Source organism: Cloeon dipterum, chromosome 1, assembly GCF_949628265.1.
Source record: "Cloeon dipterum chromosome 1, ieCloDipt1.1, whole genome shotgun sequence".
Lineage (NCBI taxonomy): Eukaryota > Metazoa > Arthropoda > Insecta > Ephemeroptera > Baetidae > Cloeon > Cloeon dipterum.
The window spans coordinates 23338521-23366116 of NC_088786.1; the positions used below are offsets into that span (position 1 = coordinate 23338521).

Here is a 27596-nt window from a genome sequence, read left to right on the forward strand (position 1 = left end):
CGGATATCTGTACACAAAGTATTTTGGAAATAAAAAAACTGGAGAAAAAAGCAAGACTGGTGTGAGACAAAATCTAACCTGAACCTGTATCAAATATCGGAGTGCATTCATCTTCATCGTCGGCGTTGCACCCTGATCCTGCACCAGAAAAGATGAGGTCGTCCATCACACCTGGGAAACTGGACGCCGGCGCCCGCTGCATTCCGTGGAGCATCTCCACGTTGGGAATCATGGGCTTTTCTTTGATGTGCGCGGGCAGGGATGGAATCGGCTGAACCTCATTCTTGATGGTGATTCTCGAGTCCTTGTCAGCTGCCAAGTCCAAAATGCGAATTTCGTTGAAGACCAGGCCAGCCATGACGCCAACAAACGGCCTTTCCATTCGGTGCTTCGATCGGTGCCACTTGCCACCGATTTGAATTTGTGACGGGCTGTTGAATACCCCCAGTTGGTTGCCTAGGATGGGAATTTGTTTTGTTAATTACGAATCACAGCCGAAAATTATAATGAGAGAGTGTAGACCGTGTACCGCGACAAATATGCAACCTGTAGAGCTCAGAAGTCGAGCGGGCTTGCATAAGTTTTAGATCAATGTGCTTTTACTCACCTCCTGGGTTTAACGTTTGCACGCTATAGTCGTCTATCTGCAAAGTGGAATTCGCCCCTGATCTCGTGAACCTCACAACATGGTACTGGTTGTCGTTCACTTTGACCCCGACCTCACCGATCGGGTGGTCGTTGGTGCCCATGTTGTACACCATAAAGACGTTACCCTCAACCTGGAAAGAATAAAAAATATGAAAGCTTAAGTATTCCAATACAATACAAAATCTTATATTTACAATTTCCAACTCCATGTAGTCATTGGACGATCCTGAATCGACCCTGAAGAGTACAGCGTCCTCCTTCGTTGTGATAAAACCCATCGCCAGAACGTCACTTCTCATATCAGGCCTGTGATCCTCAGGGAATGTGAAGGTGATCATTCCTGATCCAGGCCCAAACTCGAAGGCGATTGATTCTGAGATTGTTTGAAAATTAATTAGCTCCAAATTATAATCAATATTAAAAAAATACCTTCTGAACACGTTGGACCGGTGAAAGAGGTCAAATCACAGTCACAGGTTTGTGAGTTCCACTGTTGCATGCACATTCCCCTGTTGGCGCACACATTGTGGCTGCACTTGGTCGATGTCGCTGAAAGATAAATATGAACTCATATATAGAAGAATAGACTCGTTTATTATGTGATGGCGTGCAACATACTTTCACATCCAGCAACGACCATGGTGCTAGGGATTTCCGCGTCGACTACCAAGTTAGGTGACTCGCCATTCAAGTCGAGGCTGGCCAAGCACCCCTCGTAGCCGTGCCTGCTTTGGATCTGCTTGGGCAGCTGCGAAAACATGTCTTTCCTGACACCACCTGTCCAACGAAGGCGAAAACTGATAAAGCGATAAACAAGTATGCAAGGCGAAATACCAATATAGAGGATGCCAGCGAGATCGAGGTTCTCATTCAGGCCGAGCCCGGTGACAATCGAAAAATTGTCATCGACCAGCAGTGTGTGCTGCCTGGACGTGGGTCTGCCGATGGTGACAGCGTGCCACTTGTTGTCGTTCAGAGCCGACCGCCCGCTGTCCCTCACCCTGACTGGGCCGTCGCCCAGATTAAAGATGTAGTGGATGTGACCGTGAACGAGCTCGATGGCAATAAAGTCCTGTTCTTTGCCCGCGTTGAAAAGAATCAAGCCGTTCGGCTCCTGGGTCTTGAATTGGAAGTAGATGTTGGTCGAGGAGTACGCTTTGAGCATGGGCAAACCCACGAAGGCGTGCTTCGACTTGAAGGTCGCCGGGTGGTGCACGATTTGCTCCCGTTTACCAAACTTGGCAGTCACCTGCACAAACATGATTTAAACTGATTAAAAAGAGGCGATGAAACTGATCTGTCAGATTTAATTTATGAGCGTATTATTCACTGTTTCAATGCAGCTCACACAGCTGGAATAAAAAATCACTTGTAATTGGCTGTGCTGCAAGCAGCCTCTGCCATTGTTTGCAACTCTTTCATGTTGAAATTAGCATAGTTGAAACGTCCCAAAGGCATACATGTTGCGCGCTTTATTTTGTCAGCTGTGTGATTGCTGTTTTGAACTGGTGCTATGCATCCGTTAAAATTTCAAACGATTATGCTCTAGTATGAATTAAAATTGGTTAACAAATAATACAACGTTAGGACTGACCTTTATGGAAGCGGGGCCTCCGTGATGGTGGCCTGTTCTCGCCTGCTCAAAGAATTGCTGGTTGTTGAAGTAGAGTTGCTGCATCTGACCAACAAAGCTGCTGGTGGAGACCTCGTCCCCCTGGCCGGTGGCGATGCTACCTACGTGGAGCCTGCGAAACTCGAGCGTGATTTGGCGGCTCAGGGTTTCCGCTGTAATGAAATGGTTTTCATATTACATCATTATCGTTTGATGTTTGCACTTTACACAACTTCGGGAACAAAACTTGCGTCGAATATCGAAGCAAGCAAATTTTCCGACAAGGGGCAAATAAGAAGTTCTTGTCAGAACAAAACAGGATGAGAGATATAATATATCTGTTTGAATTGTGCCCGAATGCACATGAAATATTAATTTCGTTCACAATTGAGAGCTTTGTGTGCGCGCGTGGTTAAAGGGGGCGAGTTTTCTTGAGCACCCACACAGTACCGCAAGGATTTGCAAAAGCAATTGAAAAGTTTACGCAAAAAGTGGATGAGAGAGCGGGCGCGCGAGTGGAGTTGTTGCTTTTGTTTTTCCGGCGGGGTAAGGAAAAATTTGACTCATTGAAATTCCGAGCGCGCGCACCGCAGCGTTTGTCAAGTGCTTGCTTGCGGCTTTGAGGAGGGCGTGCGAGAAAAGTTGGCCGTCTGCGCGGCTAAAAATTCAGTCGACGCCGCGTGTATTTGCATGCACACCCAAATGGCAATTTTAATGAGGCCGCCGAATGATAATAGGGAAAGAGAGGCGCCACTCGAAGCGGTGGTTTGCGTGTTTCGCTGCTAAACTCCCTCGTCATGCATCCCCCGCGCCCGTCGCGATTTTGGTGAGCGCGTGTTTCGTCATTATCGCCACTTGCGCTTGAAAACTTTTAATGACGCCACTGAAAAATCCTGATGCGGAAGAAATTTCCGTGGGATGTGAAACAAGACCGATCGAGCCAAATCATGAGCGTGTAAATTCACTAAACATGCAATTTAAATTTTGGAAAAAAACATTACAGCAAAATGATTAAGATTTTCCTAAAATATAACCAAAAAAAAAGTAGAGATAAAATGCCTTCATTTGAGGTTTGGTGTTGTTGTATAAGAATTGAAAACCGTATAAGTTTACGTTATTGACTTCCTCACTAAATCAAAAATTTCATTTTTTCTGTTTTTAAATCCTTATTTGAATCGATTAATCCGCATATTTTGACCAAATAAACAGGATACTTTTTTCACGTCCCCAAAATCGGGTTTTGGTTAACTTATTGATCCACCCGTCCGCGTGGCGGAGCGTCGAGAGCGTGCTCTCGTAATTAGAGGTCGCGTGATGATAATTCTTGCATGAGTGCTCTGATCTTGCATATTCATGAGAGCGAGGCACTCATAAATGGAATTTGGTTCAGTCAGTCAGACAATGGGGGAGGAGTCCGCTCGCGCAATCGATCAGATGGAGGCGCGTATCACACGATAATTAGACACGTGGTGATGCGAGCCAATTTGCTCTCTGGGAACGCGGGGGGCGATCATGCAGAACAAAAGCGGGGCGAGAGAAAGGGTGAAGTGAATTCGTCGATAAAACGAATGCAATTAGAGGCAATCGACTTACCACTCGCCGGAGGTTCGTCGTCGACTTGCAGCTTCAAAAGTGTGCCCTTCCTCGAGTACCTCACCGTGTGCCATTGATTGTTGTTCAGGCTTTGACCGGCTTGAAGGACCTGAAATTATATTGTGAGCACGATTTCATTAGTGCAAGTGCTGTGCTAGCTAGCACAGTTCCTCGATTGGTGCTCAACCCACCGAGTAATTCAGATAAAGCTTGAACACTTCTATATGTGTGTGACACACAATTGAACCCAGCAAGTCACAAGTGCCCTTTGTATCGCATAAATGGTAGAAATAGTGTAAAGGTCATATCGGGTGGTAGCCTCCATAAAATAACATTCCGAACATCGATATACCCCGTAGAGACTAAGAGAGAAAATAATTGCCGCTAATTACCTTTTCCCGATCCGCAAGCCGCACAGCCAATCTGACCCTGCCGCCGGACAAAGTGAGTTCCAGCCTGTCGGAAGCGTGCGTTGACCCTGCCGTCAACAAAAGAAGTCCCAATGGTCTGGAAGTCATGAAACGCAGACTGATTTCCTCGGCCTGAGTCCTCATTTCCTCAGGGTAGCTGGCCAGCAGGAACTGTGTGCCGTTAAAACTCAGGGTGGCCGCGTCTGCAGGGAAATCGATAAAAGTGTTTGGCGGGTTTTACACGAGAGAGATGCGTGGTGTACTAACCTTTAGCACATCTTGGGCCGGTGAAACTGGTAGATGAGCAGTCGCAAACGAAGCGATTCCATCCTTCAGCGCATTGGCCGCCATTCATGCAGGGCTTAGACTCACACTGTTTTGGCTGCGACCGACACGAGGGACGAATCGCTCCTGAAGGAGAAAATATATCCCGATGAAATTAGGACATAGCGATTTTAACCAATATTTAAACCCAATATTAAACGGGGGGGGGGTATAATGATGGATTCTAGTTTTTTTAACAGGAAATAAAATTTTTGACCCAATTTTACCGTATATCAGTACATTCACGTTTTTATTAAAAAAGACAATTTAATAAATCAAAAGTCATAAAAATGGACCTGAAAAAATGGTAAAATAAAGTATAACAAATACTGCATGGTGAAAATATGTCAAGCGCTTTCAATAGTTGAGTGTTGTGATTATTTCCCATTGCGAATATTCAACCAGGCAAATTAATTCTAGATCATTGAAAAATGATAGCTCTAGATGGATCTTGAAAAAATCCTATATTCAGCGATAAAAGCTTCGAAGAAAGTATTAAGTGTTTATAAGGCTTCCCTACCTGAGTCCTGTCTTCTGGCGTAACCGGCGACGTCAACCGCGTTGCCGTTGATTACTAAATCGCGCAGACAGCCGACGTATCCGTGCCTCAGAGCGGCTGACCAAATCGAGGGAGGCACCGAAACCACTCTATTCAGTGGTCCCAAACCGCCGACGTAGAGTGCCCCTTCAAGGTCCAGCTGGTTCGACTCGCCTGAAAAAGCGCCGAATTGCTTTTTAAATGAATTCCCTTCATCCACCACACGAGAGGCTCCGCACGGTGCGTGCAATATAAAGCCCCATTTTAAGGCTCAATAACGGGATTTCCTATAGTGCATAATTTTCTTTTCACGAAAGAGAGAGAGAGAGTGCGGCGGAAAAACCGATGGAGCCGCTAAGCTTGTAAGTGGCCGTCTTTTTCGCGGCATTTTAAATTTATGCGACCCCGTTTCACACCCAAAGAGGAAACAACAAAAAATTGGCCGCGAGTAAATAAGAATCTTATTTTCGGCCGCCCAGCGAGAGTGGCTGCAAAAAATATGTGTTTGCGCGAAATAGGGAATAAAGTGGAGGCACGCGGCACGAGAGGTTGGTTGGCACGCGGCACTTCATATCGCCGGGATATATGAAAACGATGAGGCGAAAAGCGGCTCCAATAATGCCATTTTGATAAGGCGCACGTTCTCCGAGGCGCGCGTAATGTATTCCATCAAATATCACTCGTTTTTGCTTGCGCGCCTCAGCCGTCGTTCGGCTCTGAGTCTGAGCGGTGAAGCAGCATCAGCCAGCAGTCGTTAGTCAATGCAGCCGCGAAGTCGTAAATCATAACACGCTCGTTTTTTTCTTGTTTTCTGCGGGCGACGCTCCAGCACATATGCGGGTGTTAAATGCCCTCGGGTACTGTGCTGCACGCCCCGGCAAAAAGAACACAATCATGTAAAGGCTCAACCCTGCCTTGCAGAAAGACACAGTGTGCTTATCACAATTTGACCCGAAACGCACAATAACAACTCAATTTGCTTATCGTGAAAGCAGACACGAATCGTGCTCCATTCTCCGGAATTGAGGATGTAAAAAAGTATATGTCTGGGCACGGAGAAAACGAAAAGCAGCTAAGGAATGGTAAACATGGCCTTTTCAGACGGAGGAAATGGGAATTTGGCGTTTGTTTATTGCTGACATGCGTTTTCTTAATATTAAAAGGCACCATCGAAAAATACTATAGAGGTATATATTCGTTCAGACATAATGTTGGACATAATTATTCATATTAAACCAATTTTACTCAACTCTGTTAAAACACACGTGCTGTTTAGGCATTTGTAAGTATTAGTTCAAGAGCAGATTTTTTTCTGTTTGTTAATATAAAAAATGCATTGAGCTATTATCAGTTGGTTTGGTGGCCTGACCACAGGTAAACAAAAAGCACGTTTATGGTTTGATAAATTAAGGTAAAATTCATAGGAATATTAAGATTAAAAATTAAACTTGTCGTTTTAAACCACTGAAACAATTTCATGTGGGGGAAATTGCATGTTTGCATCAAAGGCGAATCGTAACCCACAATATGACATAATGCGCCATTTTGGCCGCCACTCTGACCGACCCTTAGCCCACTCGCTTTTGGCCGGGAAACTGCGTGCGTGGGCGATTTTGATTGAATGATCAGCGTCCAGCAGTCGTGCGTCAAAGAGCAGCGAGCAAAGTGATATTGTTATCCCAGTGACACAGAAAATAGGGAAGCGGCCCGAGTAAATGGCGCGCGACGCCCGAGCGAGTTGCTCGGCCAAATGCATCGTGACACACACAGTGGCTGACGGAAATAACAGCAGAAAACCCATTTCCTCGCCAGCATTTGCATTTGAGCCTTTTCCTGCATTATTGGAGATTAGACGGCTGCGGTGTTTACGGCCGGGGCTCGATTTATCAGGGTGGAAAATTATGTCTGTGCCACTGCGCCGGCAGTCGAGGCACATTCTGCTCTTGCAAATGACACTTTTGCATGAGTGTTTCCGGAAACACAACATTCGATAAACGACGAGCGAGCGGCTGAACGAGAAATCATTGCGCAAATGGGAATGAGAAATCGAGCGAATCCTTAGATTTATTGGGTCGGCAACGCTTGCCGCACAATTTGTTACGCCGCTATAAATTTAAAAGTAATTTCTGAATTTGCAAACGAGTCTCAAGCGGTTGCGAAAATCCGAGCCTCTAAGATAAGGGTATAAATTGTGTTTTTATGGCGTTTGCGAAAGCGCCGTGCAGGGAAAATACAGAACGATAGTATGTATGCAACCAGGCGCGTGTCCTTGTTAAGCCGGTTGCATATGCATACCATGGCATTTGCATTTAACATGATAGAACTGTAAACACACTGTGGCAGCGTTATTTGGTATTATCAATTTCAGTTTAGATAGATAAGATTTATTAACGAACACGTACATACCGATAGTGCATATTTCACAAAAGAATAATCTAACAATGCTTTTTGTATATTATATTATGTTGCTGATAAATCATTAGCACTGCACTTGAAAAAATGATGTATACATACACTGATGTGGGTGTTTCAATTTCAGTTTAACGGACGAAATGTTCAACCTCGTGCAAATATTTCAGTTTTTTTAATTTGATCATTTAGAGTAATTTTATAATTCCTTCTCTAGCCTTCTCATAATTTAAAACTCAAACTTTTGAACTGGTTTTGGATTTTCTTGCAAAAACATATTTTCAGCTTTAAGGTCCAACTCAAAATTCCGTATTCAATTTACTCTTACAGTTACAATAGCAAGTTTTGCTTTTAAACGCAGCTGCAACGCATGTATAAAAATAGTATTTCCGTGATGATTTCCATTTTGAAATATTGCAACGACGCAAGGAATTATAATTTGGCTCACCTGGTGTCTTGAAGTCGGCTGCGGAGCCGTCGACGGTGACTCTGCCCTCGCGGCCGTTCCTCCTGAGGGTGATCTCGTGCCAACCGCCGTCGTCGATGCGCCGCGGTGATGCCTGCACTCGAGTGGTGCCTGATCCCAGGTCCAGGTGCAGATAAACGTGTCCTGCTAGCACCTCGAAGGCGAAGAAGTCGGCCTGCTCGGGCAGCAGAGAATTCTATTAATAATTCAGCGGGAGTAGGAGCGGTAAGATAAAAACGCGAGTCTTGTGTGTGTGCAAGGCGCTGTGGCGGGCCGAAATGGAGGTCAGAATTTATGATAAAAGTACAAAAGCATATCACGTACAAAATTGGCTTTTGTGTTGAGCCTATTTAGCCCGCCTTTTGTATATAATAAGTGGCGAGCGAGCACCATATAAAAAGACACATCGTTTAATCACGCAAAAGGAGAAAGGAGAGAGAAAGCTGAAAGAGTCGGCAGTCTTTCTGCCGAAAGGTACGATTTTCTCTTTCTCTCTTGTGCACTCTCCCTTTCACCCCAGTCACTGCTTTTCACCCTCCCGCTTGATTACTGCACTCGCGCGAGCTGTGCCGACCTAATTCGCAGAAATTCCAGTCACGACTGGCCAAGATGCCTGCAGCTCTGCTGCTTTTCCCACTCTTTTCCCTTAAGGGCTCTCTTCCGCCGTTTTCATTTATACTGACGCACACACACACACCGGCAACACACAATATTTGTACCAGCGCTGGGCCATGGGCCACCCCTTTTCCTCCTTTTCGCTAACTTTGCCGAATTAGGGCCTGAGCCGCAGTGCTTTCTGCGCGCGTGGCGTTTCCGGCCAGCGCAACTGGATCGAAGCAATGAGATCAGATCTGACTTTGTTGACTCTCTATACCGCTTTTCAATCAGATTTGCCATTTTGTGAAGAACAAGGCCAGATTGATATCAGTTTGGTTTAAAATCCTGCCAGAGAAGCAAAACACGATGAGTCTGAAGATGAAAATTATCGCTCCGTAAGCCTTTTTCAATTACAGTGAAGCAGAAAATAAGAGTGAAATGTACTTTTCCTAATACTAAATATAGCCCATTTTTAGATAATTTGAAAATCATGATTCACAAATTTGTATGCAAACATAAATGTAATCAAATGGTACGGTCTATCGTGATTAGCTCATTAGACCGCAGGAAATCGGGTTGGCTGACAATTACCACTGAATAACTTGATCCTATTTTATATAAGCTCAAGAAGTGAAATATTTCAAAAGACCGATGAAATGTTTTTGGAACGCACCGAATTCAATTATAGAGCCAAACTTTGTACGTTAACAAACTTCTGCAATTTTAGTGGCCCTCCTTTGTGAGGAAAGGTCTGAAGATGTATTCGGAATTTGGCTCATAAAGCACGCAAGTTAAGCGGCAAAATTCGCGCTCAGCAGGCTCAGGCGCATTGAATAACTTTCTGAACTGGCTACATAACTCAACAAATCTCATTGAGCGCCATTATACGTCGCCTTTTCTAGCCCGACTCGGCGGGCAAAAAGTTTCGAGCAACACTGATCTGATGATCAAGCTATGCATATAACACTCCAGACTTATCGATTTTTCATCAGCGAGCACTAATTTCGATCTCTGCGCCCACGAACGCGATTTGATTTTGGAAGAAAATTTTGCTCAAACAAGCCGATTTTGTTTTTCGTTCCGCGAAGTGTGGCCTTAAAGCGAAAAGGGTGACGGCGCGGCGGCGAGCCTAACGGCAATAAGTGGAGTGCGCATTTGTATTTGGACGGCGCGCAAGAAGCACCAGCAGAAAAAGGTACAATGTTGATTTATTATATCCGGGCCCGAGTTTAGGCGAATACATTTTCAAGGATGTATTGAATGCAGAGTGAAGTGGGCCGGAGTTTCATACCTCCTGCTCCCCGCCGCTCGATACCCATGATATTTCCTGCCGCTGACATTGATTTCGCCTTGTTTGGCTTCGGAATACTTGATCGAGTCTATTGTGTTTGTTCTCCCAAGGAGCCGGAGCCTTTCAATCTCAGATGCTCGAGAGCCCTGCTTCGCATGCCAACGGATAAATACACACACGGAGAAGAAGAAAAAGCAGTGCCTGGCTCGGCTTCCGCTGTTTATGCCCCGATATTTTCTCATCTCGCGAGTCGTTAGAGTGTGCATCAAATGTCAAAGGTGAAAATGGTTGTCAGTAAAAGGCAGGTGGAGGCGGCAACGTGATGCCGGGAACAAAGTGTGTGGGTGGGAATGGCAAACGTCTGCAGACTTCCAATGAGAATGTAATACAACACGTCTTTGATAATGTTTACTTTTTAACTGCGTCAAAGCGAAAATGACTCGTCAGACGGCTTCAGGTTAGATCCTTTCCATGATGGAGAGTCCTATGTGCTATCAAATCGGCTCAAAGGATTCAACATTTCTCTCAGGTTAAACTAAATTTTTCAAAAGCCTCTACCGGCTCTACTCTGTTTTGAATTTACTGCAGATGATCGGTTTCAGTGGAAAATTTGGAAAGAAAAATACCTCGCACGTTCTTCTTCTATGCAATGGGTGTTTTGGTTTTTCAGACCAGCAGAAAAAATCCAACACTATAAATTATTCTGAATCGCGTTGGGCACAATCCAAAAGAGATACAAAAGAGAGTGACAAAAAACAAAATTCTAAAGCCCAGAATTTTATTTAATTATAATAATATAATACTTATTTTATATAATAAAATATCTATAGATTTCATCAATTGCATCTCTCCTTTTTTATCCGATCACAAATGAGAGCTGTCAATCATTTTCAATGTCCGGTGATTTTAAATCCACAAAATCCCCGATTTTGTTTTGCATGTATGAGGTCCGATGGGTCGAAATATCCGCTATACAGAACAAAAACAATGCGAGATATTTTATTTTCCTAAAGTCACAATTATTCGCCGATATTCTTCGTAAAATACTCAACGAGTAACATAAATTTTATTATGAAAGTTAAATTGATACATTGCCTGCTTTCTATTTACTGTTCCGATTTCTATTACATATCTACCTACTTTGTTTATTTTTTAAATTATTTAAATTTCTCTCTGACGTATTTAAAAATAATATGCCTCAAACTAAGGAAGGCTCAATTTGAAATCCCATAAAAAAGCAAGCGAACCTCCACGAAAAACATCTCGCAAAACAAGATCAGCCATTATTGCCTTCCACTTTCTCAGAAGAATTTGTCATGTTGAATCAATCGTAAGTGGAATTGGAATTGGAATAACGACTTGACAATACCTTCTCCAATTCTTGCCACTCGATATAGGCATGCAACTTGTGCATTACTAGTCACGTCATCCCGTCATGTACACGAGTCGAAAAGCATTCACCCCGAGCCACCCCCAACCCCGGCACCCCCTGGATGGGAATCAAACCGATATGCGATACTCACGTGTGCCGAAGTGGTGCCCGCGCTGTACATGAGTAGTCCATTTGGCTCGTTGGTGCGGATCTTGAATGATATGGATCCGGTGCGCGGCGCGTCCCACGAGGGCAAAACCTGCAATACAGACACAAACACGCACGTCACTCACTTTTGCATACCACATATGTGCTTCAATTCTAGCCTCTACTCTGGCGCCGCCGACACGTGTATCTAGCGAATAAACTGGCAATCTAACCGCCAGAGGCGATCTTATCTCCTGGCCGCTTACAAACAACCTGGCCAGCCAGGCGACTACATGTGCGAAACGCTGTTTCGGGCGGACCGAGCAGCTCAGGGAACCATCAAAGTGGAAACGTGGGTTAGTTGAGCGGACAATCAGACGGGCTGGCTGCTTTTGCGTGGGGGCTCCAGCCAAATTTATTAGATCTCGTGTATGGATAGACGAAATTGCGTCTAGCCAGCGCGGCGGAAAATTTGCGCGAAATAGATACGCTCTGCTCTGCTGGCTGCCTTTTGCGCAAGGCGACCTTTCCAAAAAGGGAAAATCCGTTTCCAATTCGCCAAGTCTGAAGCCAGCCCCCCTTTTTGCTCTGGCGCTAAACAGCTAAATCCGGGATGAAGCCCAGAAAAATCTGCAGCTCCGAGCCTGATTATGAAGCATTCAGTCTTTAAAAAGCAGTCAGTCAGCATCAGCGGCAGCTCACCACGTAGGAATGCTCGGTGAAGAAAGTGATAACTCGCTCGTCGTCTGGTACCGGCGTCGCTTCTTCTTCCTCCTCCAGCTGCAAAAAGAAAGGCGAGCGCGCGTTCGACCGGAGAGATAAGGACGACTCAACAATTGGGCTCATCAGAGGGAATTTCAAATTAGTAAATGTAATTTGTCCCTAGATATTCTGGCTCGATAAAGGGAGGCGGCAGTGGCGGCGGCGGCGGGCCTTCTTTCTCTCTGCCTGAATGGCGAGAGGTTGTTATAATCAGGCCCTTCGCACCGCTCCAAGCCGCCCGCCCGCCCGCCGCTTTCAAGAGAGATAAAAAAGCATGCATGCGGTAGTATCTCTCTCTCTCTCTCTCTTTGGAGGACCAACCCACCCGGCCTCCCCCACGGCTTCCTTTTCTGCTTATCTTAATAGAACGACGGAACTGATTGCACCTCAAGGCGGGCGCAGATAAGCCGGCCCACCGCTGCTTTAATAACTGCACACACACATATCAGGCGGTGTATCGCGCCAGAATTCGTCGGATTCGCGACGCGCGCGGAGTGAAAAAACGACGCTTCTCATTGATCGACTGCCGCGAGTGCGGTGCATCTCCGGACTGTGAAATATTGATCAAGGCACGCAACGCTTCTATCTAGTATCTAGTCCATGCTCAAGATGCAGGACGGTCAGCAGTGAAAAAGCTGCTAAAGCCTCGCGAGGGACTTAACTCTGACTCTCTGTTTTTCATGTGAAATTTCTTTGCTTTCACGAAACGAGCGCTCCTTTTGCCAAAGAGATGCCATTTCCTTTGAGCTCTCAGTTTCATAATATTGAAGTTATAAATAGCTTTTTATGTGCTCATAGTCTGTATATTCCTTTCACTCAAATAAAATATTAAACGAAACGGTGCTCTCTCCAAGAAATATATATTATATAAGTACATGTATCCATTTGACTGGCTGAAGAGTCATCCGAATTCTGTTTATTCCTGGAATGAATGGCGTGACTGAATCCACCATTGAGGAAATGGACAAAATCCTATCACGACAAAGAAGTGAGTGAGTGAATGAATTAATTTAAATTACAAAGTTCCAGACACAACTGCAGAAAAAGATTCGTGGAAAGGAAAGTCCGCTTGTGCGTGCAACCAGAATGTTTGCGGTCACAAGCAGATTTTATGAGTTGCTAAACACGTTTGCGTTCATTTTCCACTTGCCTGCGCTAAAAATATTTTTAAATTATTTAGCAGGCACCGGACGAAAACTGCTAGTAATGAAAATGCAAAATCCCCCGTTGAAAGTGTCGCGCGTAAAAATTAACTTGCCTGCAAGGAGGAGCTAGGCCGGACAGATTATTTTCTCAACCGTAAAGGCACACTCCTATTCCTATATGCCTGTGGTCTCTTGTGCCCTGCCTAGCTAATTAACCCCAACAACATTAGAGCCGTTCACGTCCTCATCTGGCGCCGCTATCTCGAGCAAAAAAACAAGATGCCGCCTCAGAGAACAGGCTTTTTGTGACATCAGACCGCAAAAGTGTGCATATCGCTTTAGCAAACAGCGCTCTGGCTTGGCATAATTTTCAGCACAAACTGATGTTCAACATTCATGAAAATAACAAATTTAAACGAAATTGAAGACTTTTTTAAACATAAAAGGATTTGAAAATTATCTTGTGTGTTTATTTTATTTGCGGTTGGTAAGTTGGCCTAAAATGTATTGCGTGCTGCGTTTCCCAATTAAAAACAAAAAGGTTTTGTAGAATAGCTCCTTTAAGTAATGAAAGCGAAATTACCAATTTTCATTGCTCAGGGCTTTTGAGCCCAAAATCCCCTGCACAATAAACTCGTTCCAAACAGCGCTCAGTTCGTCGTAATTAATGAATCACAAAAACGGCAATTCCCAAGTAAGGGCTTTAGCGCGTCCCACTTTATATGGAGCAGAACGTGGAGCGACACAGCTTTTTATAAACAAGTATGAAAATGCGGGCTCAGCGTTCTTATTCGACCGCCGTCCAACAGGGAAAGATTTTGACAGGCCAGCAGACACTGTTGTGATTTAATCAAGTCACTTTGGTCGAAATTGAGTTGAAAACGTTTGAGAGGAAAAAAGAAGACAAGCAGCAGAAGAAGATTTGCTCGGGTGGTGCTGTGTGCGGCTTTTGTGTGAGGCCGGCGGTTGTTGACTTTTGGCCGCCAGCCAAGCATATTTTCCCACACTCTGACACACACACACACACACATCTCCACATAAAGCGAACACAGCAGCAACTGCTCGGAATAGCTGCCACATTGCAGTTGGATGTGACAGATTTGATCGAGCACGTGAAGCATGCATGCGTGATTTAGCCTGCGACGCACTTTCGCCGTGTAAATCAAGCCTGTGCTTTTCCGCATCCGCGACCCTGGTGCGTGGGTGCTGTTCGTTCGAATTTGCATTTGCACGCGCCGTTCGCATTCGAAGAAATGAAAAACGAACACGTCAGTTCATAATGGAATAATTAATGTCCAGGGAGGGATATTTTCTCGTATCCGTGGGCTAATGGTGAATATTCACGAGACAATTAAAATTACAATGTAAGTAATGATATACAAATTATCATTCTTCGAACGGACATCTAATTTTTTTCTTTGATTATAATTGAACAAATCGAAATTTTTTACTTTGAGAAGTATATTTTTGGTCCTATCTCTTTCCAATGTGCGATGTCTCGGTTAAAATTAAACGGCTAATACAGTTTTTAAATTATAATTTTTATACTTAACCGCAACAAAAACATTTATGAGTTTCAAATGGTGTTTTTGTAAATAAGCATATATAGCATTCATGATGCCAATCCGACGAATGTTTCGGGAAATATATATTTATAGAGACATTCACGCTCATACCGAACAATCCCATAGCAATTTTAGAAGGTCATGGGTCATAATAAATATTTAAAACAAAAAGTGCTCCGCAACTGGTTAGGAGATTAAAAAGGATTAAATGCGAACGTGACTCTCCTATAGAAGAAGGATTTATAAAAGTTATAATGCCAGGGGCTTGAAAACGTCAGTCTATTAAAAACTGAGAGCATTGAAACAAAAACTCTGAGAGGAAGTTACAAACTTGCACGTTCATTGTTTGGATTTCGACACAGCAACGGGACTCTTAATATTCATTTATTGCTTACATATAGCATTTTTGTAAAAATAAATTTCCATTGAGCCGAACGCCAATATGTATAATATACATATGTTAAGGGATGCTGAAATCGTTCAACAAGAGCACATCATTCATCCAACTGTTCACGCTGGGCTATCGGCGAACAGAAACAATACCACGTGCATGCATAATTCCGAATAACTAACGACCTATTTCTGCTGATAGCACAAACGGCATAAAATAAACAATTAAGTCAAACAAGCGCGCGCACCGAGTGAATAATTGCCGCGGTCTATTTATTCCGAAACTGACTATTGCACGGAACAAACGCTCTCAGCAGCAATTTATGCGCATTATTATTATTTCTTCTCAGCCAGTCAGCGCGGCAAGGAGCTGTAAATTTGAGGCAGACTAGCTCCATAAATAAAATCCCCGTTAATAAAGTCACCGTCGGACGCCGCCAGGCAGTTATTAGTGATTACCAAGCGTGGCGTTGTTATTACCAACTGCGTCGTTATTCAATATGGTTTCCTCGCGAATGGTTAAAATAACTTTTTATGACTACTCTACAGACGTAATTCGCATTCCCTCATTGTTCTCGGTGCCAGGTGGAAAAATAACCACCTTCCGCCATGCACAGAAGTTTTCGTCTGGCTGATAAAATTTGTCGAATTTGACACGCAAATGGCGCTTTTAAAGCACACGAAAATAAAGGGCAGTAAATTTTAAACTCGTAAATTCTGCATCAGTCTAGGGTAGGAGATGCCTTTTAATGATTCACGGCGACACTCTCAAAAGGCACTCACACTTTTTCACCGCACAGCCACGATTTCTTTTTTTCCTCTGACAGAAAAGCTCTTCCATAATTAACATTTCGACAACAAGGAAAATGAGTTTCAGCAGAGCCTGAAGGAAAAAGAACGAGTCCGAGAGGGTTAAATTATTCTGAGAGCAGGAGAATTGCGGAAAGTCGGGCTTACCAGGTGGGAGTCCTTTGTGGTGAAGGTAACCGGGTCTGCAGCCTCCACCTCCTGGCACATGAAGTCCAAACTGCCCGCCATGGTGAGCAGTTTGCTGCCGGTCCGACCCAGATCAATCATATTTAGGCGCAGAGTGTCGGCCGAAAACTCCACCTGGGAACACAGCGAGAGAACGAGATGAGCAGGTATGCAACCCGCGGGGCCCTCCAGCTGGGCAAATTGCATAAGGGGCCAAACACAAGGGGCCTTTGGGAAGATGGATGACGCGGGAAATATTGTGGCATTTGTTGCTAGCGTTGAGACGAGTTTCAAGAACCGCGCGAGAGGCTAACCACTACGCGCGCCTTTGCGGCAATTCATCTGTTGTAATTTGTGCCCTTAAACGTTAATTTACGAGTTTGGCACCACTTGAAAATACTTAATTCTACAGCCAATAATCATTACTGAGTTGAAAAAAATTTGTCAAGTGTAAGTTTGCAGGATTTTTTCTTCTTATGCATATTCTTTTCACGTAACCATATTTCGTTGAAAATAGAAACATTTCAAATATAATATAACATGTAATTTTTTTAGATATATGCAAAAAATGAATTCGTGATGCTAGGCAAACTAACGAAGCCATGAATATTTTTTTAATACGATAGAGTTATCCAGTCATGAAATTTTCAGCTATAAATCGATGAAATGATTTCTTTTTGAGAAATAAAAAACAACTTTACAGAAAACACAGAAATTTCATCCATCTTTCAGAACACGTGCAGTTTACCGAGCTTTATGATTATATGTTAAAATGATACAGTACCCAGAACTAACTCTTTTGATTTTTCAGAATATATGAAGTGACTCCTCAATAAATTTATCTCTTTTTTAAACTGTCTAAAAAACCCAAATTTCACTTACAATAAACAAAAAATTCTAACGTCAACTCTGATTATTTTTTAAATTTTCGTGATGATCTGCTGCAAATAGCAGCCTCGATAGTCATGTAAATGTGCGGAAATGAGTTCTCAGCATCACCGATGAGTCTATGGCGTTAATTTCCCCCTTAGAATGGAATCATCCCACTTAGAAGGCACCCACGCATCTAACTTATTGGTTTGTTTTATTAACGCAAGCCATAATTGGGTTAATACGCTTCCAGAAATGGTCCCGCGAGGACTGGAACTCTCGCTGATGCGTGATCTGCACAAACGAAGCCCATCCGCATGAGCTAAATTTACTTCAGAGTGACGTAAATTGAAAATAAAATAATCACGAGACAGCTCGCGGAGGTGCGCACGACTAGAACATTTCAATCGAGTGGATGGGTCGAAAATTGATTCGCGATTGCTTAGAAAGCAGGCTTCAGAGAAACAAACACCGGCAGGGATGATCGATTGCTGCAAGTGGCAGCAGATGTGATTGATTCTGTGCCATTACGCGCTCCGGCAGCCAGCCAGTCGGCGGACGGGCGGGTGGGTATGTAGCATGTGTATCGTATAATGATATGCTCGGCAAAACGGCGTGGGCGGCGGCGGAGAAGCCGTCCGTCGCGTTCGTCTGGTGGATTTGACGGCGTTCATTAATGATTCAAAATGTTGATGCCGCGAGTGTTTGCGTGGCAGTCAGACCTCAAAACAAATTCGCTCTTGCGGCGTAATAACATCAGTCGGCTCTCCGCTTTGCCGGCTTTGCCCAATTATTCCACCGAGGGCGTATATGTAAAAGCGACCTGCATTGACTGTCCGTGATTGTGAGTCGGGTTCGTTTGCTGCGGCTACGAACGCGCGCGCGCGCGCGCGGATAACGAATCGCATATATACGACAAAGAAGAAAAGCGAATTTAATCAAATGCGAATTCCCTGGACGAAGAGGCTCTCTTCCAATACTATGTACATGCCTGGTGCGGCCAACCGCAATATAATGGAATTTTCCTTTTGAGGCGAGCCTTGTTTACTTATACACGTACATATCAAGCGTACATTCACGTGCGTTTAATATGTACGGCGAGCCGAAATTCGCCCGACTGGCGTAATTAAGGTCTCCGCGCGCACGGAGCGCACACACACGCAGCCCCTTGCAGGTAGGCAGCTGGGGGTGGGGGTGGCAGGAATTCTACTTGAATTAAAAAAGTTTCGCTCACCCAGCAAGTCGGATGTGAATGAAAAAGGGCCGCATGCAATTCTGGCTTGAAATTACACTCGCATGAATTAACACAACGAGCAAACCCGCTTTAGGACACTCTGTTTTCCAAATTAATAAAACGAAAGCACCGACGGCGGCTGGCTGCACGGTTATTAATTGCAAACCTGTGTTCGCCAGAACCGAGTGTGTGTGATATCCAAAAGCGTGACGCGACGGTTCATTCATGAAACGCTCGAACAAAGCGAGTTTAAATTATTGCTCTTTGCATGGCTTGTTTGTGTCTGTAGGCGAGATGCATGATTAAAAATAAATAATGGATAGACCTTGTTAGTGCGTTTTATCAACGTAATTATCATTTATTTACTATTAATCAACTTCAGCCTGCATTAAAATAGATAGATGCGTAGAATTTGAGGAAAAGAGAAGTCTGTGTATAGTTTCAAATTATTAATTCAAAGGTGTTAGCGATTGATAGAGCTATAGAGCAATAAATTCCATAGGCATTGTTTTAAAATCGAATTAGAAGCCAGTTTTCGTTCAATCGTGATGCTTTTTAGAGTGTTTCCATTTTAGAAGAAAGGTCCATTTCTTTTGCGGAAACAGTAAAGTTTTGCCAAGCAGAAATTTTGTTGAGTAAAAGTTTTAATTAATATATTAGCATTTTTTGGAAAATCGGCTTCATTGAATCAATTCATTAAAAACAAACAAAACTTGATCAATGTTCGGTGACGCTGAGGTATGATGAAAATCGAGTTTCAAAATTTAATGCTTGGCGGTCCTTCCTGGAATTAATTTTATATTGTTACATAGAAAGGATAAACATGGCCCCTTTAATGCTAAAGAACTTAGAAAAAGTTATTCTCCTTTCTCGATGCATAATGCATCTTCTTTGGGCGGGAAGTTGGCAGGAAAAGGAGTAAGAAAAACAAACTGGCTTACCTTGCGTAGGCACCCGATGAAATTGTTGTGAATTTTGGAGCCGGGCAGCGCGTGGGTGTTTTCGCTTCCGCCCACGTACACTCGGCTGGAGGAGAGCACGCCGAACGTTCCGGCTGTGTTAGCATGTTCCGCATACACGCCGTCCACCACTGCCGAGAGCTGAAATTTTCCGTTGATGAGATTTGGCCAGGCAGCAGTGCGTGCAAGGGCGAACCCATTGATGGGTCGACAGCCGCTATGCAACCCGCGCAACAGTCGCCTCGCCGCGCGGCCTGGGCAGGCTTATATTTATCGAATGTTTGTTTGCGCTCGGATTTACGGACGCACTTTTAACTGTGCGTATGCGGGCATAATTCTAGCCGTGTTTGCCTTTCAATCAGCGCGCACAGCGGGATGAACGCGAATGCGGCCGGCTGAGTCAATTGGGAACAGGGCAAACAGGCTGTGCTGCTGGATTTTGCAAAGGCGTGCACGAGCTGGAAAATATTAAAATGCTGATGCTCCATCGAGTATTTGGAGTAGTCTGTGTTTGTGAAATGCGTGTGGGCATACTTTTTACAGCGCTTCAAACACTACAGTGAAATGGAAACTGTTGCCTGGAATTTTTTAATGATCGACTGAATAACCAACCAATGATAAATTTGTCTGAACGAAAAAAATTACTGCCCATCTCTTTTGAGCGCGGTGAAATTCATAAATCAAACGTTTACTAAAGTTCGTCCTATGAATACAATTTTCAAAGCGTATTCGTTTACCATCAAATAAAGGCGTCTTTATTATTTTATTTTTCAATGAATTCAGGGCAATTGTCTGGCGCGAAGAAGATACAAAGACTATGCCGAACATATGCCTCGTAATATCTCTGAAATGGAACAACAACGTTCCACCGCGCACTTGAAAATGTTTATTCATATTTCTGTGCACACAGCTGCCGCGCACTCACTTTTTCCAACACTCTTACCGCGCATGTTATTAAGATAAGAAACAAACGGCTACTGAAAGAAACCAGCGTATTAAGTAGAAAAAGGCACAAATGCCGGCGTTATTTGAGAATAAAGTGGAGGAAAGAGAACGGCTGGCTGCTTGGCCCCTGCGCGCATCAAAAGGAAATTGCTTTTATCTTTCAAGTCTGAATACGCGAGACGAGATTTTTCCAGCCATACCTTGTCCGGCGTTAAATTTTAAAGGTGTACCATGCAGTCATAAAGGCTGACGACGAGTGCATGAAAAGAGATGGCTTTGCACTCTGCATGTGTGTCAGTCGGCCTCTATGCAGATGGGCTGCATCATTTCGCGGCGCCAGCGGAGGAGGATCAAAATGCCGCATTGGAAACTAGGTCGTTTGCGTGTACCTATTATGTTCACCGTCCGACGCAATAGGATGCGTAGAAAAATTAGTTTGCCTAATGAGCAGCACTCAGTTATTCCGTGCAATTCGAGCCAAGGTCGTGGCACGTGCGGCTTGCTACACAATCAAATGGGTCTTAATTGCGACCACACACTCATGCGCGGGTGCTGCTGCCGCAGGTTGCATAGAACGGTTGCGAGTAATGGGAGTTTTTTCTTTCTTGTTTCTTGAATGTACTCACCCTGCAGAAACTCGTTACTTCGGCAATCTGAAACATTAAATAGAGGTGGAATTGATTAGAGTAAAATTCCAATAAAGCAAAAATTAGTGTAAGTATGAAAATTAATTGCGTGCAGTTCACATAATATTGTTGAATTAATTTATCTTAATGCAATATGGATTATTTTAATAAATAGCTTTGTGAGTCAAACATCTGGGCGGTAGGTGTCAATTTATAGGTTGTAATTGAAACGATAAAATTAGCACACGCATCAAATTTTGACCCTAAATTACGCTATTAACCGACTAACTTTTCAATGAATACCTAACATTAAATTTCCATTTTAGCAATAAAGAAATAAGGCGAGAGCCCCACAAAAAGCTATCTTCTATTTCGCACAATCAGATACAACTCCCTGACGACTAGTGCGCGGATGATGCTGGCAGAGTCAATTCGTCAGCACTTCTCTTGGCGGAAAATGGCGCAATATAAATTTAGCTGATGTGTATGAAAACGAATTGGTTCTCCAAGTGGGTTGCTTTCGAGGGGCAGGGGGTGGCGAGGGAGGGCGTAAAGCGGATTGTGAATGCAGATGCCGGCGTCGGCGACTGCTGTTTGTTTGGCAAAGACAGCAAGCAGCTACAGCCGGCTGTGGAAGCTGCAATTCCCCTGAGGTGTTATTAATGCAGCAGCAACCGAGTTGCAGATCGGCATGATAAAGCACCGCGGGGAGCGGATAAGAGGGCGTAATGATCGACACGTATGTCCGTACAGCACGAGCGGCACGTGCACAAATCAGAGAACTTGACGCGCCGGCGACATTTTTCGCAAAGCCATCGAGGGTCGTCAGCGACTGCGAAAAAGGAAAAAAATCCGAGTGTCCATTTTTTTCTAGCTTTGCGGCGGCTGGTGAAGAAAGATGGCGTCTTTTGAGCCGGAAAGGAGTGAGAGGAAAAATTTGGGAGTTGCCGCCGCTCCGACCCCCGGGAGCGATATCTCAATTCAAGTTTTATGTCTGACTTCTTTATTACTCGCCTCCTTGGTCTGAATGATTAATGTCTTTCTTCCAGTGAAAATTTATTACAGGATTTGTGTGTTTCGTGGATGAATCGCTTTTGAAGATTTAGTCATACATGTGAAACCTTGTGCACTGGAAAACGCGTCTGGCCGTCTGTAGAATTGTAATAGATGACGGCAGCTTTTGACAAGAGTAAATGGTCTGAAGAAAATGTCCACTTTTGACACAGATGGTATGCCGTCTTTCATGCTGTTTGACATTTGTAAATTGAAAAATATTCGTTTCGAGGGAGACGGGGAGATTGCATACACAGAGGAGCTTGGGTATTCGAAAAAAGCTGATTTCCTCAAGAATGCCTGTGGGTTCGGGAAAGCAATTTGATTTAAACTCGAGCCCACCCGCTACAAGCATGTGTGAGGGTGCGTCGCGTGCTTTTCGACCCAAATAATGCAAGAGCGGCGAGCCTAACTTTTGCCTTGGGAATAAGAAATAAGAGTTAAGAGGGAGTATTGCGTCGGGACCTAATCCAATATGATCCTCTGCAGTCGGGCCTAAGTAGCAGATAAACTGGCCCAACTTTTTTTCCATAATCCACACCCTGGTTTATACAGTTAAAAGTTTTGCCTAAACTTTGTTTTGCTCTTTTTCGACGCAAAGATTGCACACCACTTTGCCCCGGTGGGCTGATTATTGGCTCGCAGCGTTTTCCCAACCACCTTTATCTCCCTCAAAAGCTGCTGTGTTGTAGAGCAAGAAAGTTTTCGCGCGCACGATAGTGAACTGTAACTTAAATTGGGCAAAAAATTTAATTGGGCTCGGTGTCAGCAAGACAAACTACCGCTGCATGTCGGCTACTTCTTGCTCGGGCAAAAACTCTTCAAGCTAGATATAGTGAGCTCACCTCTTGAACTTTGCGGTGCACTGTGACCTTGTGCCACTGGTTGTCGTCGAAGCGGACTCTGTGCGGCTTGATCTGGAACTCTAGCTTGCCATTTCCGAGGCTCATGGTCAGCACTACACCTCCGTCACGAAGCGCCAGGTTCAGGTAATCGGTCCCATCACCTTAAGTTCAACGAGCAAGAAACTATAGTTAGAGGAAGCAGTTATAACAAGTTGAAAATCAGTTGCAATTAAGCCTGAGTTTTGGAGGACTGAGAATTTACAAGCATTTCATACATCAAATATGGCGTTTTTAATTGGTCAGGCCAATGTGGTAGGATAATCGGAAAATTAGACGCTATGTTATTTTGAATTATCCAGATAGTCTAATTATATTGGTTTTACACATTTCAAATCGATGTCCAAAACATTTTAATTAAATTAGAGTATTACTATCTCAAGGCTGAAACTTTAAAATTATTTTGGGTTTAAATTGAATTGTCCTATCAGTTAATGGAGATTGACTTGAATATTTATGAAAGTTCAAGAGAATCGTGCATTAGATGTAATGGAAAGTCACGTGATACATTTTCTCTGAAAAAATTTCATGCAATTTTCTAACATAAATTTAAAGATTAGGTGTAGTATGAATGTATTAACTGTCAAGCGAAAGGTAAAATCACACACCTGTATAAAAAAGAAGTCCATTGGGTTGTCTCGTTTTGAAGCTCAGTGAAATGGAATCCTGCGTGCTGACGATGGGTTCTGCGCCTGTCTTTGAAAGGTCGTACGAGAGAAATTCCTTGCCGCGAAAAGTTGCCTCCGCTGGAGCCTTGTCTGCAACACATAAAGAGAACCGAATTGAGAGCTCTGTTACACTCGGTGGTGCGCAGCAGACAATGTCTCGCAAGAAGACGAGAATGGCTGTAAAAAAATCATAAGCTTCTTATTTCAGCACGGCAAGATGTTGCCGACTAAACCTTTATAAAGATTACAGCCAGCAGTATTAAGAAGATAAATCGCAGCAGCCGCTGTTAGTTCGATTCCAAACTCGGTCTGCTTGCCAGGCATAAGCTAATTATCCAATTCTCGAGGAACGGCGAGCGATTAAGAACTCATTAGGGCACACAGGATGTTCGATAAAATTGTTTCCGCCGCCTTTAGCATTGGCTCAGTCGTTTGGCTGGTGCTCACAAAAAGCACGAGATAAAAGCAAATGCAGGACCATAACAAAAGTGAACTGCCTGGTATTGAGGGCCAGACGATGGACCCGCGCGCGCCATGCACGTTCCTGTGTTCGTCTGCATCCGCCACGTCACCATGGCAACCCGTTCACCACCATCATCTGTGCTCTGCTTCGCGCTTCAACGCTGACGTCATGCTTCACATTATTACATTACATTACGATTATAACGCGGCGTTATGGATCATTTACCTAAAGTAACGTTTTTCGGCACGCGCGCCTCCCTATTTGGTGATTTTTGCAGCCCCCAGGGCCGGACTGTTTTCCCAGAACAACCCTTTTACCATTTTTTGGGCCCTTTTCGTCGTAATTTGATCATATCTGTGTAAAGCTTCATGGAGATCATTTGTGCGGCTGCTCCATTTATCCACAGATTTCCTGTGGATATACGTTTTGTGCTTTTGTCTTAAAAAATGAATGTATTTCGCTACGGACTTAAGGATGTGTGGGGCTAAAGGTTGGCCATGAAATTCGTATATTTCAGACCTAAAATTCGGATGTATTTAAAAAAAAGAAACCAGATTGAATGATTATTCTGCTACATTAAATTTCTTAGAGAAGAAAAAACTTCTGGCATATGTGTGACATGCCTTTTTTTCGTTGATCCAAACAGAAAGAAAATAATGTGACAAATTGTTAAGAAAACTGATCAGTTCTATTTTTTGGCTCTCTGTAGCAGGACGCTTAATCCTTACTGCTCCTCTTTGCGGATCTTTACTTTTTTCAACCCTTGACAGTCCGTCCCTATCAAAATAGCATGAAATTCTTAGGTTTCCTGCGTGGACCTCTGTAATAGCCATTTGCCCTTACAGCCTGCCTTCATACGGACAGGAAAATTTAAAGAAGGTGGTCGGCCGACACATTAATGAAAATTACTGCGGATACCATTCAGGGGTGGAAGCGGGCTATTTTTTCACGCAGACGCTCACTTTTCAATAGAGCTAGAGCAGCTAGGGGGAAAATAATTACCTGTTCCTTTAGTCGTGCGCTGTTTTATTGCGTGCGGTCACGAATAGGCAAAACAAGAAAAGTCAGCACGCATTCCAGGCGGCCCGCTTCGCTGAATTTGTCATAACATGCGGCGCTTGACGACCGTGCACATATGCTTTCCTCTTTTACTCTGCAAAAGCTCGTTACCCGCCTCTGTATATTACAATTTTCGTGGCCTCACAGCAATTTACGTTGGCCGCTCGCTAAACAAAGAGCTTTCTGCAGCAGGCACTCGAATCACGATCCGAATTTGAAAAAGTTCCGTGCTCGCAAAAAATCGATAAAAAGATTTATTAACTGCTCACTTTTGGCAAACGAGGAATAATCTTAACATCGATAAAGCAAAACCATATTTTCTTAATATTTTACGATTTGTTGGAATCCAAAAAGTTGCTTAAATATTTAGCACAGGATCCCCAAAGTTGTGCTAATTAGGGAAACGGATGTAGAGAACAACGGTTGCATTCACACAAGCTGTATTAATAATTTAAGGGCGACAGGGAAAGTGTGCATCCAGTGAAATTCGCTAGAGACTCGCGAATACGTGAGGGCGTCCCGAAATTCGTTAAAATATGCGCGTGGGATGGGATTACTGATGTAATATCCCATCAAACGTTTTCTGCGAACTGCAAAGAGCCAATTTGAGGTGCGGCCGACAAGGCAGAAATTGAAAATAAAAATTAAAAGCCTCTGATGTGAGAGTCCTCTCTCTATATTGCGCCATAGGAACAGAGGGTATTACTTGCGCGCTTCGAGGTAAAAGCTGTTTTTGCTGTTATTTTCCTATAGTGCGTCAGGAAAATGAAGCAAGGCGAAAGAATGAGCAGTGGAAAATGGAAAGAGCGTTCCAACTCGTTATTTTTTGTGTATGGACACGCGCAGGCATTTTACACCGACAATAAAAGGAACTGGGAATATAGAAGAGAAAAAGAGAACTACTTTCGAGGCGCGAGTTTTGTGGATATATAGAGCGCAGTGAAATGAAAATCTCCGCTGCCATCTTCCCATCGTCCCTGGTGAGGGGATTGCTAAATTGGAGTTACTTCCTGTTCGTCCTTATCAAAAGAAGCAAAGGAATTTACACTTGGATCTGAAGCAGCTTTTTGCTTCTATCAACCCACTTACGTTTTAAGATGCACACTATGTTAAAAGGATTAAAAAAACGCGAAATAACAATCAGTGGATCCTCCGTATCTGTACTGCAAGGTTCCGAGTAGTCATTTCTGCTTTTTGTTTTAAATGTTTTGTAAAAATGGACTGAATCCAAAATTCATCCAGAGAACCGAAAAATTGGGTTCCAAAATTTTCAATCTTCTCAATTTACAACCACGGTCTCTTTACTTGAATCATAATTTATTTCGTTGAAGTAGGAAAATTAATGTGATAAGCCGCACAGGTGCACACCATTGGAAACAGTAAAAATACTGTAAGTTCATCTTAGAATGAACAGTAATTGAAAATAATGCTATATAATGACAAGTATGACCGTTTGCATGGGCGTTTTATAAAGTTTTATTGCCATACAAATTCTAACTGCCTCATAAAGTAATAAAGCATTGTCTTCATGCAAGTATTTCTAACGAGATCTTAATTCTAAATGAGTTGCTTAACTCTGCTAAATAGCTGAGATGCTGTACGTAACATCACTCCCGCACAGCATCCACTTCAATATCGAAAATTGAAGTGCCGGAAAACGACCACGATCCGCGAAACCGTCAATCTCCGATAATGGGAAAACTTGCGCGTGGAATCTGGCGTATCGAGAATTTTGCCTCAGGCATCGTCATAGGAAAAATTGCCAAATAAGCGTTGCAAACTTTCCGCAACTCCATATACCGGTTGGTGCGGCGAGAAACAAAAGCGGCACATGGCCTTTCAGCGCCATTAGCTGATTACTCCTCTTGTTCTCTCTATATCGTTGCCGCAGATAAGACGGCATTTGCCAGCTGTAAGCTGGAACTCGCATCAAGTCTGATGGCAACAGCAGTGCGCTGAAATTGCGTTTGCATGCACGCGTGGCCGACGGCGCAACGAGAGCGCAGTGCCATTCAACTTCCATTAGGTGACGCATGAATAGCCGCGCGCGTATATTATGTAGTACACACATTCACTCGCGTATATGTGGCAAGTGGAAAAACATGCATTATTTTTGAGGGGCCGACGTGTGCGTGGGCGAAAGAGAGGACGCGCAGCTCACCAAGCGGTTTCATTCATGCTCCATTGAGGGCAGAACCTTTTGTTCTCCGGGCTGCACTCAGCTTGATGAGCAATTTCGCACTCGGACTTTCAGCCAGCACAAATTGCAACTACAGCGTTGGACACTTTGTTTCAAAAAAATTTCAGCACTCAAGAGCACCTGTCATTTTTTTATCACGCTCGGAAAGGAATCGTTAACATGATGTCCTCAGCACTTCTCCCTCGGCTTTCCCAGATTTAATAACAAAACTGAAAATGACACAAGCTCTGGGTTTTTTAAATTTATCTAGCATAAATTTAGGGTTTACATCGGTCAACTTTGCGTTTTATATTTTATATACATATATAAAAAACTGGGGAGCTTGAATTAAAAATATTTTAAAATATTAACATATGTCTCTATATAGCAAAAT

General features: G+C 43.6%; 1 protein-coding gene across 4 annotated transcripts in view; it reads right to left on the reverse strand.

Annotated features, from left to right (window-relative positions):
* Positions 1 to 27596, reverse strand: part of Nrx-1 (Neurexin 1) — a 78982-nt gene that overhangs the window by 3715 nt on the left and 47671 nt on the right. For 2 of the 4 annotated variants that reach the window (XM_065476892.1, XM_065476894.1), the window contains 19 exons: positions 23442 to 23591; positions 22777 to 22937; positions 20879 to 20905; positions 19290 to 19448; positions 16227 to 16379; positions 12110 to 12187; positions 11412 to 11519; positions 7983 to 8175; positions 5108 to 5299; positions 4531 to 4674; positions 4246 to 4466; positions 3854 to 3962; positions 2243 to 2433; positions 1483 to 1897; positions 1267 to 1425; positions 1078 to 1197; positions 843 to 1021; positions 608 to 779; positions 79 to 456 (listed from right to left, as the gene is read on the reverse strand). In XM_065476892.1, the coding sequence (XP_065332964.1) occupies positions 79 to 456; positions 608 to 779; positions 843 to 1021; positions 1078 to 1197; positions 1267 to 1425; positions 1483 to 1897; positions 2243 to 2433; positions 3854 to 3962; positions 4246 to 4466; positions 4531 to 4674; positions 5108 to 5299; positions 7983 to 8175; positions 11412 to 11519; positions 12110 to 12187; positions 16227 to 16379; positions 19290 to 19448; positions 20879 to 20905; positions 22777 to 22937; positions 23442 to 23591 (3309 nt within the window). The remainder of the gene's footprint in view (positions 1 to 78; positions 457 to 607; positions 780 to 842; positions 1022 to 1077; positions 1198 to 1266; positions 1426 to 1482; positions 1898 to 2242; positions 2434 to 3853; positions 3963 to 4245; positions 4467 to 4530; positions 4675 to 5107; positions 5300 to 7982; positions 8176 to 11411; positions 11520 to 12109; positions 12188 to 16226; positions 16380 to 19289; positions 19449 to 20878; positions 20906 to 22776; positions 22938 to 23441; positions 23592 to 27596) is intronic. The other 2 variants (XM_065476893.1, XM_065476895.1) reach the window with 2 other exon arrangements.